This window comes from Fundulus heteroclitus, chromosome 5, assembly GCF_011125445.2.
Source record: "Fundulus heteroclitus isolate FHET01 chromosome 5, MU-UCD_Fhet_4.1, whole genome shotgun sequence".
In the NCBI taxonomy this organism is placed as follows: domain Eukaryota; kingdom Metazoa; phylum Chordata; class Actinopteri; order Cyprinodontiformes; family Fundulidae; genus Fundulus; species Fundulus heteroclitus.
In genome coordinates this window covers 29058504-29072207 of record NC_046365.1, presented here as the reverse complement: position 1 = coordinate 29072207, position 13704 = coordinate 29058504, and the positions used below count along the sequence as shown (strand labels likewise).

At 37.8% G+C, this 13704-nt stretch overlaps 1 protein-coding gene across 1 annotated transcript in view; it reads right to left on the bottom strand.

Annotated features, from left to right (window-relative positions):
- Positions 1-9310: 9310 nt before the first annotated feature.
- Positions 9311-13704, bottom strand: part of LOC105915439 (voltage-dependent calcium channel gamma-2 subunit) — an 85374-nt gene continuing 80980 nt past the window's right edge. The window contains exon 4 of the mRNA XM_012849544.3: positions 9311-11554. Coding sequence (XP_012704998.1) covers positions 11037-11554 — 518 coding nt within the window. The 3' untranslated portion in view covers positions 9311-11036. The remainder of the gene's footprint in view (positions 11555-13704) is intronic.

Here is a 13704-nt window from a genome sequence, read left to right as displayed (position 1 = left end):
AGGATTCAGGTCAGGCCTTTGACTAGGCCACTCCAAAGTCTTCATTTTGTTTGATTTCAGCCATTCAGAGGTGGACTTGCTGGTGGGTTTCAGATCATTGACCTGCTGCCGAAACAAGGTAGGCTTCAGCTTGAAGTTATGAACAATGGCCATGGAAGTAATCCTTTCGGATATTTTAGTAGAGAGCAGAATCCCTTGTTCCATTTACAACAATAAGTATTTTGGTATTTCAGGTTGGTGTGATGTGCGAGTGATGTTTGCTTCCTGAAATGCTGTTACTTTTAGACCAGATGTAACGGGACAAACAAAAAGTTTAACCCAAATACTCAGGGGTCATCACGTTTTCTTCTGGCAAAACTGAGAGGAGCATTTACATTTGTTTTGCTCAGCAATGCTTTTCATCTTGGAACTCTGCCATGCAGACAGTTTTTGCCCTATCTCTGTATTATTATGGGGGAGTCATGATCACTGACCTTAACTCTGGCACCAGTAGTTCTTTGGTTATTGTTCTGGGGTCTTTTGTGACCTCTTTGAGTCGCTGTGCTCCTTGGGTAATTTTGGTCGCCCACGTCTCAGGAGGTTTGCCACTGTTCCGTGTTTTCACGATTGTGAATAATGACCCTCAGTCGTTCACTGGATTCCTACAACTTTTTCACACGGGGCCATGTATGACAAGATTTTTTAGTTGTCCGTGCGTGATGATCTCAAACATTTTAGTAAAAGAAAAAAAAAGTGCAGATTTTAGAAAATAAATAAACAGCTTGCAGATGAGATGGATTTCTCCCAGAACAGAGTTTCCTGTTTTGCCACATTTGATATTTTACCTTAACGACTTTGTGTGTGCCTTTGTATCATTCAAATTATTAGATAAATAAATGAGGCCTGCTTTTATCAAAAACCTAAAAAAATACCATTTCCTTAACACCAAATTAAAAGTTTATGCCAGATAAGCTTAAAATAAATGTTGTGGTTTATTGAATTGACCTTAACCACAGTCTCTTTTTCTAGTTTATGTTTCTGTGTTGGTATGTGTGTGTACCCGGCACAGCTTGTTCTATAGCCTGAAACAGTCCCTGACCTAAAAAGCTGGCTAATTGCAGGTGTGGAAGGAAACAACAGCTGTTCCTAAAATAAAAAATAAAAACAACTGCCATCCTTCTGCTGGAACCACAGAATGCAATAATTAGCTGTAATAATTTCAGTCTCACAAGCATGACAACGAAGAAGATTAATTTAACTGCTATTTGCCATTCGAGAAAAGTTATGCCATTACTATAAAATGGCGGCAACTGCATTCAGATGACCTGATAACATATTTTGAGATATATTAGTTGTTTTACTACTGTCTCATTTATTGTGCTGTAAAATAATTGTAACCATTTTTGCCCTTTTGATCATAAAGCTCTGAATGTGCAAAACTTGACCACATGACCCATACTGGAAAGATGTAAACTTATACAGTCTTTTTTGTGTTCTTATGCAATTACCAAACAGATAACTGCAATTAATTTGGTTATACAAAATATTTTGAATTAATATGAGTATCCTTAATGACTTAGTGTTAGACTCTAATGACTTAGAGTGTTTATCTTCAAAGAAACAGTTTTACCTTCACAATAATTCTTGTAAAACATAGAGCAATACCTGCAGGTGGTAATAGACTATGAGGGGAGCTGAAGTAATCATTGTATTAGCTATACATCACAATTAGAGTTTAATCATGTTTGATTTGCCGTTTGAATACAAGTAATTGCTATGTTTTCCTCCATTCCAGATCAGCGCTCAACTAGACTTAATGTTGCTAAAGATTTCAGAGTAAACAAGAGACCTAAAATTCTACTGCCAGTTACATGTGTTACTAGATTAGTTTACCATAATCCTAAAAGAATTGTCAGGATAAAGTGTTTACCAATAATAGGGACACAAAAACACTGGTGCATGCTTTTATTTTCATTAGATTAGCTTAATGCAGCAGTGTCTGGTCTGGTCTCTGTAAAAATAAATACTTTTTTTTTTTTAAATCTATCAGGCAGTTGCAGCTGATCCAAAACGCTGCTGCTGGAGTCCTGACTAATGGCAGGAAAATGGAACATGTTGCAATATCTGCAACATGATATATTTTAAAATTCTGCTATTGGTCTATAAAGCACAATATGGTTTTTAGATGAGTACATTGCTCGTAAAGTATGGATCACGTGGAGCCTCAGGTCTTCAAAGACCTCCTTACTCAGCGTTCCCAGGACTAGAACTTAACACATGGTGGTGCAGCAATTTATTTCTATGCTCCTCAAATCTGGAACAAACTCATTGAAAATCTGCAGGAACTGTTGGTTGCATCAAATTGGGCTGAAAAAAAGCATCATTTACTGCAACTTTTTATCTTAACTTTGTTTTGAATTTTTAAGCATCAGACTATATCACTTTTTGAAACCTTTGTGATATTTTATACATTTACTATCTGTATTTTTTTTCATGTTTATGCTTTGTTATTTTCTTTTTAGGCTTCCTTTGATGTCCTGTAAAGCACTTTGCATTTCCCTGTGTATGAATGATGCTATATAAATAAACATACCTGGCCTTCCATCTACACTGTTTACAGTTGAACAAGGTCAGTGCCACAGAAATAACGCATCTTTCGCTGTATTTCTTTCTGTTAGAAAGTTTGGGTTGCAGAGGCTTTAGAATCTGACCCAAAAATTCAGCAGCCATCCCAACTTTTGTCTCTGATTGTCTCTGTCAGGCCCGTTTTTCCAAGGGAGCTCTTTAAGCCTCTTATATCTTAGAAATATTGTTTTTGCAAGCTAAAATTCTTTCACACTGTGTATGTTTTAAGCTTACAGCAACACAGAGTATACAGTATGAGGTTTGATATTGAGTGATAAAGTATTATGTTCAATTTCCTAACTTTTAGTAAGAAAAACAGACACTCTGCTTAAGGGGGCCATACTGCCTTGCAAGAGTAGTAATACCCATATACCTTTTTAATATTTAGTCACATACCTCAGTGTATGGATTAAGATGTTATGTGATAGGCTAATAAAACGTAGTGAATATTTGTGAAGTGGATCATGGTAAGTAAATAGATTAACATTCAACTTTCCACAACTAGAGATTTCACCTGTTCCTCTCAGCAACATAGCTTAAACTCAGATTGAATAGGCAGCAATTTTCAAGTCACAGATTCTCAACTGGATTTGCGTAGGTCTGGACATTGACTGGGGTATTGTAACACAAAATCTCTGAACTAAGCTACTCCGTTGTAGTCTTGGCTCCAACCTGTGCCATATTCTCAAGTCATTTGAAGCCTCTAACAGGTTTTCTTCAAGACTTGTCATGTATTTAGTTACATTATTCTTTCCTTCATTTCTAACCTGTTTTCTTGCCCCTGCTGTGGAAAAGCTGAACGGCATAATGGTGCCACCATCATGTCTCAAACTTTAACCAGACTCCTCCTGGATTTCACTCAATAAAGTCATTCTTTTTCCAATTTTCAATAAAGACCAGAGTTGCTGTCATGCATGACTAGCTGTTGTACACATTCTCCCATCGGAACTGTGGACCTCTGCAGCTTCTCCAGAGTCACCATGGGTGTCTCACCTTCTTCCCTGATTGATGCTCTCCCTCACCAGCCTACCAGTTTTGGTCGACAGCCATGTCAAAAGAAAGGTGTGATTAAAACATGACAACATAAAAACATTCAAGGTTTGTGAGTACTCTTTAAAGGTACTCCAGTTGATCTTGCAAGGATTCTCTTTTGTTGTCTGGAAAAACCGTGTAACCTTTACACCCTAACGTACACTTGACCAAGGATACCTGAGTCAAATTAGTCACAGGGTACCTCCAGGCCAGATGGAGGCAGTGTGGCGCTGTTTCAGTCAGGCTGCACAGCTGCCCTGGCGCCTTCAATCCTTCCCACTCTCTCCTCCCTTGTCTCCCTTCAGAGATCACAGCAGTACTGCAGAGAGACATGGCAGCCTCTCTGATCTTCACACCAGGGGGAGGACACAGAGGGAGTGAGAGAAAAGGTGGTGACAGATGGAGAAAGAAATGGCAGAGAGATGCATGCAGGATAGGGAGGCTGATGTTAAAGAATTAGTTATGTGTATTACAACTGAACAAACAGCTGTGTTCACAGCAACATGTAAAAATAAATCTAAAAGATAGATCCTGAAACTTGGTCACCATATCCTTTTTGAAAGATTAGGCCATGGACAGGGGTTTTATTAAAAGGCAGGATGATGGCTGAACAAGAACTTGAAGATAACGTTTGGTAAAGAAGCCTGTTTGTATGTACAGTAATGTGTGTTAGACATGAACTATACCAATTTAGAAATGATTCTGGTCCAAAACTTTGTGTGAGCCTGTCTGACTCACAGCTGACCCAGCTGGCGCACTGAGACACAAGATAAGCACATTTGTTGCGGTAACAACAACATAGAGGTCGAGAATGCACCTATAAGCTGAAAAACAAGCTCAACTTTTAAGAATCTATCCATCTGGAGAAAATGTAAATGTTAAATCTCTCTTGTAATAATTAAAAGTTACTGCATTAGTGTGTGTGTGTGTGTGTGTGTGTGTGTGTGTGTATTTCCCCCGTTTGAGCAGAAACACAAAAAAGCACAGAAGCACACATTGATCCAGGAATCCTTTCTATGTAATAGGGTAATGGCAGATGATCTGCCCCCTGGATGGTGTCACAGCTAACAGAACACCAGACCAGGTGTACCTACTACGAAGAGAAAAAAAGATAGACAGAACATAAAGTTAAAAGTTGAAATAACAACAAACAAAGCAAATAGGAGAAAAGTAGGAGAACTCAGCTGAGTGAGAAAAATAGACCCTGATGTCTTCCAGCATCTTAAGCCTATAGCAGCATAACTACATAACTTAAGCCACTCTAACTAACCTTTGTGAAAAAGGAAAGTTTTAAGCCTAGTCTTAAAAGTAGACAGGGTGTCTGCCTCACAGACCAAAACTGGGAGTTGGTTCCACAGGAGAGGAGCCTGATAACTAAAGGATCTGCCTCCCATTCTACGTTTAGAAACTCTAGGAACCACCAGCAGACCCGCAGTCTGAGAGCGAAGTGCTCTGTTAGGAACATACAGGGTAATCAGAGCTCTGATATATGATGGAGCTTGATTATTAAGGGCTTTATACGTGAGAAGGAGAATTTTAAATTCTATTCTTGATTTAACAGGAAGCCAATGAAGGGAAGCTAAAGTAGGAGAAATATGATCCCTCTTGTTGATTTTCATCAGAGCTTTAGCATAATTTTGGATCAGCTGGAGGTTTTGAACTGCTTTTTATGGACTTCCTGATAGTGAAGAATTACAATAGTCAAGTCTTGAAGTAACAAATGCATGGACTAGTTTTTCAGGATTACTACTGTACAGAATATTTCTAATTTTGAAACTCTGGAAACCTGTTTAATATGAGATTTAAATGACATGTCCTGGTTAAAAATAACACCGAGGTTTTTTACTTTATTGCCAGAGGCCAATTTAATGCCACCCAGAATAAGTGACTGATTAAGAATTTTACTTTTAAGGGCTCTGGTTTAAAGATCACAACTTCTGTCTCGTCAGAATTTAAAAGCAGAAAATGTAAAGTCGTCCAGGTTTTGATGTCATCAAGACATGCCTGCAGTCGAAGTAACTGATTGGATTCAGCAGGATTTATGGATAAATATAGCTGAGTGTCATCAGCATAACAGTGGATATTAATTCCATGCTGTTTGATCATTTTAACATTTGGAAGCATATATAGTAAATAGAATGGGCCCAAGGACTGAAACCTGTGGTACTCCACAAGTGACCCTAGAGTTTGAAGAAGATTTATTATGAACATGAACAAACTGGACTCTTTCAGACAGATAAGATTTAAAGCAGTCTAATGCTTTTCCCTTATTCAGTATGTCCAATTATTTATAAAAGAATATTGTGATAAGACAGCTCACCACCGTCAGTGTGTGAATGTGTGTGTGTGTGTGAATGGGTGAATGACTAAACTGTAGTGTGAAGCGCTTTGGAGGTCGTCAAGACTAGTTAAAGCGCTATACAAGTACAAGCCATTTACCATTTAACTGTATCAAATGCAGCACTTAGATCTAACAGGACAGGTACAGACACAAGTCCATTATCTGAGGCCATGAGAATATCATTAGTGACCTTCACCAGAGCTGTTTCAGTGCTATGATGAGCTCTGAAGCCTGACTGAAGCTCATCAAATAGATCATTACTATGTACTGTAGTTGTTCCCATACTTGATTAGCAACTACCTTCACAAGAATTTTTTTTATAGGAAAATAGGATTAGATATATGTCTGTAATTTATCAAGTGTAATTTGAGCAGGTATAGTGAGCATGACCCACATACGGAGGCCTTAGTTCTCGACGTGGTTGACCGGATTCGATACTGGCCTGAGGTCCTTTGCCACATGTCTTCCACCTTCTCTCAAACCCTTTTTCCTGTCAGCCTACTGTATGAAAACGAGGTACTAGTTCCATAAAAACCCAGAAAAAGAGCAAAAAAAAAGGCTACATTAAAGTTATCACATTCAGTGTCAACATGAATGTTACAATCCCCCACTATAATGACCCTGTCAATGTTTAACCCTAAATCAGATAAGAAGTCTGAGAACTGATCTAAAAACTCAGAGTAAAGGTCTGGTAGACGATACAAAACAACAAACACAAGAGGTTTTATTGCTTTGCAGTTTAGATGAGGGAAACTGAGGGTTAAACGTTCAAAAGAATTGTAGTTATTAATTGTCAAGCTTTTGATATGTATAAAAAAACCCATTGTGTACTGTCACTTAAAATTAAAATGAAAGAAAATGTTATTTGGCTTCCATAATGTTTAGAATAAGATAATTGGTGTTGACCTAAAAACAGTAAACTGTCTTTTCTCTTTATTGAATATAAACAGATATGAAAACGTCCTCCTCACAAGTGGACCATATGTATACATTTTACAAACTTTCTACAGAGTTTATGTTTACCTGCTTAAAAAAAATAAAACACACAGTTGTCTGCAACTCAACATTCAGTTTTCAGTCAGTTAAGTTTATCCAAGTGATTAAATCAGTCATACACAGCCTGCAGCTGTCGTTCCTGTTTACCTTCACAGGGCATCTCTGATCTTTTAGTGCTACCTGCCCCTTTCATGCTGTGTTTCACTCAAGCAATTGTATCTTGAATTTCTGTTACATTAAATGGCAATATCAGATGGACTTTGTTGGAGTAAACCCACTTTGCCATTTGTCCAATGTGTTGTTGTTACAGGGCAATCCGGTTATCAGCAAATTAACTTGTGTTGGCCCAAAAAGTCCTTGTCAGTAAGCTGATAGATAAACAGTCACATAAATTGAAAATATCTGAATAAAATATCAATGCATCAGATATAATTCATTTTGGATAACTGTCATTTGATAAGTGGGCTTTTTATATGTCGTTTATCACTTGTAGAGTCAAATAGAGTATATGAAGCCTGCAGAAAATGAAATTTCTCTTCACCAGAATGAGGTGTCCTGCTAAATAGTGAAACTTTAATCATACCCACAGAGGTGTACAAATTACATAACTTGGGTGAAACCGTGACTGTGGTGAGGATGGTCTACTGTTTCCAGAAATGTGTTCCTTGTATTAAATATGGAAACAGTCTGATATATTTAGTTAGCTCTAATAGCTTACGTTTTCACCACACATCTTTAGAGATCTGAATAGCAACTCTAACATTTGTAATTTAAAAGTAAAAATACTTATAATGTTAAATGTTATATTCCCTAAATATCCCATTTTTCTTTCTATAAAAAATTGCAGAAATTTAATATGGTGGTAGAGGTCTAAAAACATTGGCTACTAAAAACATTTTAATCTGATTTAAAGCTGTCTTTATTTTGAAACAACAACTTAAGGGGATTGCTACCTTAGTGATCTCGCATAGAGTGCCAAATTTAAGTCCTATGCAACATTTGCAATTATACACTTTTAACCTGCCCTAAAGCATAAAAGTCACTTAGTTTTGAACCTTGATCGTTTTCTTAATTTTGTCCGATTCGTATTTCCACAAAAATACGAATTTTCATAGTATAAAAATAATGTCCCTTTGTGAAATGTGAAACTTCAAGAGGCAGTATTTGCTTTGCTCATGACGCTTCCATCAACATCACATATTCAGAACACTAAAACTTGTCTCTGAGATCTTCAGCTTCTTGACTAAGACCACACTCTGTCACTGCTTCCAACTCCATCTCACTGAAGACTGTGGGGACCTAAGGTTGTCTGCTCGGAGCATTGCTCTTCACACTGTTAACACAAATGTTCATTCACACATGAGGGAAACATGAAATTAAAGCGTGCGAGTGATACAAAAGCAGCGGGACTCCTTGATGACATTAATTAAACAGAGGATGAGGACGAAGTCAAACACCTAGCAGGGAGGAAAGAGAGACAAAAACCTGGTGTTCAACATGGACAAGTTCAGGAGAGGATCAATGACTGCCAGAGATCCCAAACTCAGCACACAACCCTCACCAAACTGCAAGTAGGGAGTGGATAGCCTTAAATTCCTCAAAGGACAGCACTCAGGTGACCTCACCTGGAGGAAGAACTCGACTGAAATTGTGAAACGACCCGAGCAGAGGCTGCATTTACTGAAGGTACTGAGACAAATATCACTCCTGGCATCCTCACAATATTTCACCGACTATGTTGATGTACTGCATCTCTCTAGCTGGAAACAGAAGCAAAATGACAGACAAGAGAATCCTGCAGATGATAGAGAGGGCAGCTGAAATGGTTCTCCACTCTCTGAGTAGGATCTGTTTCACATAAGTTGCACGTACAGAACTCTTTTTGAACTGCAGCCATCAGTCAAACTGTACTTGAACGTTGAGTATTTCATATATTTTTAAACACAAATCGTCTTATTTTATCAATTCACATGACATTCATTTGCAATATTTCTCTTTTCATCTTTTTAAGCACAGCCACTCTGCACTGTTTAACAGACTTAGTATTGCACACATTACCTTCTTTATCATCTAATCTTATCTGAGTGGCTAGATTTTATTTAATGGCTGCTGTTTAACATCAATTAGCTCACAACATGGACATAGAATCACATTTACACGGATAAAAAGACTCTTGCTGTGCAAGCATAAACCGCTTAGCAAAGTAAAGGCTAGCTTAGATTAATTCCCAAGATATTGCCAGGGATTTTGAAAACCAGAAACATTGGTGGGTGTACGAAATGTAAAGGAATGCATTAGCTTATTTGTGTTTTTGACCACACATAAACAACACACTCATTCAGTTTCTTACAGGGGAGGGGTGAATTTTTATTCGTCATCAGGACTTGAAGCATCCAAGTTCAGAATCATTCAGTTTTGGCACCCTGAAAGATATTAGGCTTTTTTTTTTTAAATATATATTCTCATTTACGACAACACAATGTTAAACCAAAGAAGCAAGAGAACTGAGATAAAGAAAAAAAAAAGAAAGACTAAGGCTGTATCTGAGTTTAACTTATCTGTGAAAATATGAAACAAAAGGCAAGATTTTCTTCTCTTAAAAAATAGCCTTGATACGTTTTCCAAAGTTTTGTTTTTGTTCCAACCAAAACGAAGCCCCGAGCTCAAACCCCTGACCATCCCAAAAACAGGAAGAACAATGGAAGAGACACAGTACTGTAACAGTTATTTCTATTTTTCCCCTGCCCTTACATTGTACCATTGTCTAATTGTTCAAAAAGATAGGTTTCCTTAAAAGCAGATTTGATGATTTTTGATCAGCATGCATGTAAATTGATACTTCTTTTTCTTTTTTTTGGAGTCACTTCACGTCAGCTCGCTGGTAGCTGTGTTCTCTCACGCACTACCTTGTGTCTTTGGCAGTAGTGGCGTTTCATTGTCCACAGTCGTCTTCAAGTTTGCAGAGAAATTTTACTCCTTTCCCACAGCTCTGTTCCTCTGTACCCCTTTGAGGGGCCAAAAATAAATGAATAAATAGATACATTAATAAATAAGAAAAAAAAAAGAGAAACGACAACAAAAAAAGGTCAACATTTCACCTGTTAACTCTGAACAAATATGGCTGCCAGGTTTTCTTTTGGTGGACTTCCAAAAATGTTTTTTTTTTTTATTTTCATAAAAAATGTGATACTGTTTCTAATACTAACCAATTTCTATTGAATAGGCAAAAGTCCAACTGAATCCTGCATCTTGGTTTCAGTTTGCATGATGACTTTAGTTTTACTACAGTAGCTCCTGAGCTACTTTTTTTTTCTCCTTATGGATATTTTTTGCACCAGGGAAGGCTAGTCATGATATAGTAACATATATATTTATATATAATCAGTACATATGGTAACTTATGTTATTTTTCCTTGTTTTGCGGCCTGAATAGCTCCCTGCTTGAATCCCAAACCGCAGTGGTTCACAGTTTAATGCGAATAAAGAATGAAATCAAGAGGAAACAGCAACTAAACAAAGGAGCGGGGTGTATGGGAGTTCACGGTGTGTGTGTAAGAGGGCATGTGGTATGACAGTGCAAGGGCAGTTTCATAGGCTGGGCCAAAGGGGCAAACTGTGCACCCAATTCATCTAAATTAGGAAAAAAAAAAAGAAAACACAGCAGAAAAAGTCACCTTTTTGAAGGCAGTCTGGCCCAGCCTATCACTCCATGGATCCATAGCCCTGAGACAGCCACAGAGCCCAGACACCCCCCTCCTGATTTATCACCCCCCTCAAACATGTTTAAAACATTTTAAACATTGTTCATGGGAAAATCATGCATGTTTCTTTTTTTATGCAATTTTACTTCTTTTCTCTTTTTCTTTTTTTTTTCTTTTAACCAGAAGCTCAGTGATTATCTGAGGTCTTCTGAAGCGCTCAGAACCTCACCCCCCCCGCCCCCATTTCTCCCTTGCTTGCCAGTCTATTCTGTTCATCCTCACCTTTCAGCTCTTTTCTTTTACTTTACCTTATCATTTTTCATTTGCTACCCTACCCCAGAATCTATGGTTCGTCTTCTTTTTCATACAGGTGTAGTGCGCCGGTTGGCTGCTGAGTCTTTGAGGTCCTTCTGGACGCAGTTATGGACCTGTAGGAAGTTGTGGTCCCTTTCCGTAGAGTTATAGGTCGCTGTTGGGGTGCCCGTTTGGCCCTTAGGCAGCGTGTACATAGACAGCTCGGTGGAAGGCAGTGTCCCGAAGGCCTTCAGACCCACCGGAGAGGCCTCGCGGGAGTGCGAGGGATCCGTTGAGCGGGATGAAGAGCGCGAACGGCGTCGGTAGCGATAACGGTAGCTCGGGATGCGCGTGATGGCAGCACCTTGGAGGTAGTCTGCAGCTCGTGCTCCAACTCGCAGCTCCCTGTGGCGGTCAATGAACATGTGCACTGCTAACACACCCACCATCTCGGCCATGATGAAGGAGAGGGCACCGAAGTAAAAAGACCAGCCATAGGAGTAGCTGTTCTTCTTGGAGTCACTCTTTGAAGGGTCACCGGCGTTGGCTGATATATATACAATGATTCCTATAATGTTGCTCAGGCCTGAGAAGGGGAAAGAGAAGTAAAATAGGATCAATAAACTGCAGGAAAACTCGGACAGATTTCTGTATACACCAAATAATCTGATCACAGTTTCATGATGTCTGTGGTTGTATAGTGTGTCCAGCTAAACCTAGTTGATAAGATAAGATAAGATAAGATAAGGTAAGAAAGGCTTTATTGATCTCACATTGGATAAATTCACTTGCCACATCAGCTCATAAGAGAAGGTGCAAAAGTAGGAAAGGTGCATCAGTTATATACAGTGAATCTTGGAGTTGTATTAACAAGTCAAAGTTTCTTTTTTTTTTAAACAATTCAAAGTTATGATACCTTCTCATATTTTGCCACATTACAACAATGGTCTTAATATTTTTATGTTCTAGACCATGGGTCACCAACATAGTGCCCGTGGGCACCAGGTATCCCCCAAGGACCACATGCGGTGCCCTCAAGCTTGTTAAAAAAATAACACAACCCTTCAGTGAGTTGCATTTAAAATGCTATTTTATTTAGTTGCTCTCCCTTTTTAATCATAGCTGTATTTACTTAGATTTAAAATAACAAAAGCCTTAAAAACATATTTATATTATGTAAAGTTAAGGGGAGCTCTAACGCTTCTAGTTCAAAGGTCAGCACAGGTAGCCGTTCATATGACACAGTACCAATGAAGGAGCTCTCAGTTTCAAAAAGGTTGGTGACCCCTATTCTAGACCAATACAATCTAGTTTATAACTATGAAGTTGAAGCTTTTCCAAATAGAAATCTGAAAAGTGTGGTGTGTATATGTACACAGCTCTTTTTAGTAAAATTCTTTAATTTTATTTAATTTTTAATTGTTTTTAAAATACTTATTTGAATTGTGTCTGTATCTTCACATTCATATCTTTAAAAATGTAGGAAAGCAAGGAAAACATTTAATGTGAGAATAAAGGGTTTGAGTGACCTAAAAAGACACAAAATCCGCTGCAAGCAATTTTTTTTTCATGAAAACTTTATTTGTGACTACAGTTGAAACCAGAAGTATACATTCATTATATAAAAAGACACATATGTTTCTTTCTCACTGTCAGACATGAAATATGAATAATCTGTTCCTATTTTATGTCTGTTAGATTTATATTTGCTAAATGCCAGAATAATGAGAGAAGGATTGTTTTTGACAATAATGTCTTAATTTTTCCATATCCAGAAGTTTACATACGCTGAAATTACTATGCCTTTAAACAATTTGGGTCTCTGTAACTCTGTACTAGTCTCTGTAACAAACACCTGTATCTCACCCAAAATTCTGACCAACTCGAGAAAAATTGATCATATCACAGCAGCTCTTAAAGCACTGCACTGTCTCCCTGTTTGCCAAAGAATAGTTTTATAAATTCTTCTATAAGTCAATAAAGCACTGAATGATCTTGGTCGGCCCAAAATACATTTCTGAGTTCCTTGTCAAATATGAACTTTGTAGACCCCTCAGTGCTTCCAGGTTCTTACTCGTGGTTCCCTGGACGAGAACTAACCATGGTGATGCAACATTTAGTTTCTATGCTCCTTAGTTCTGTTACAAACACCCTGAAATCAGCAGAAACTGTTGGTTCCTTTAATTCATGACTGAAAAAACATTTTTGTTTGCAGCAGGTTTTGCTCAACGAATCTAATGAATTATTCAAAACCTTTGTATGCTTATATGCCTTTAATATCTGTATTTTAACACCTATGTTTAATACAATAGTTTTATAGTTATGCTTTCTTATTTTCAATATCTTTCCTTTGATGTCCCAGAAAATAATTCGGATGTTCTTATGTATGTATTATTTTCTAAATCCTAAATGCTGTAAGTGATCATTAATTATTTATACTAAGAGCATAGACTACATGACATTTCTTAGGTAAGAAAGTAGTAACTGTGAAGCATGGCTTTTCTATTTTTAAACAATTACAGACTTGATGTTTTAAACCAACTCTAGTAATTAGCATGTTACCATTCTAAACAGATGTGTCTGTGTGTATTCTCAAGAGAAAATAGATCCTATCCTTGATTCTCAGATTTACAAAAGGCAATTTTTTTCAAAAACTCTCTCTCTCTCTCTCTCTCTCTCTCTCTCTCTCTCTCTCTCTCTCTCACACACACACACACACACACACACACACACACA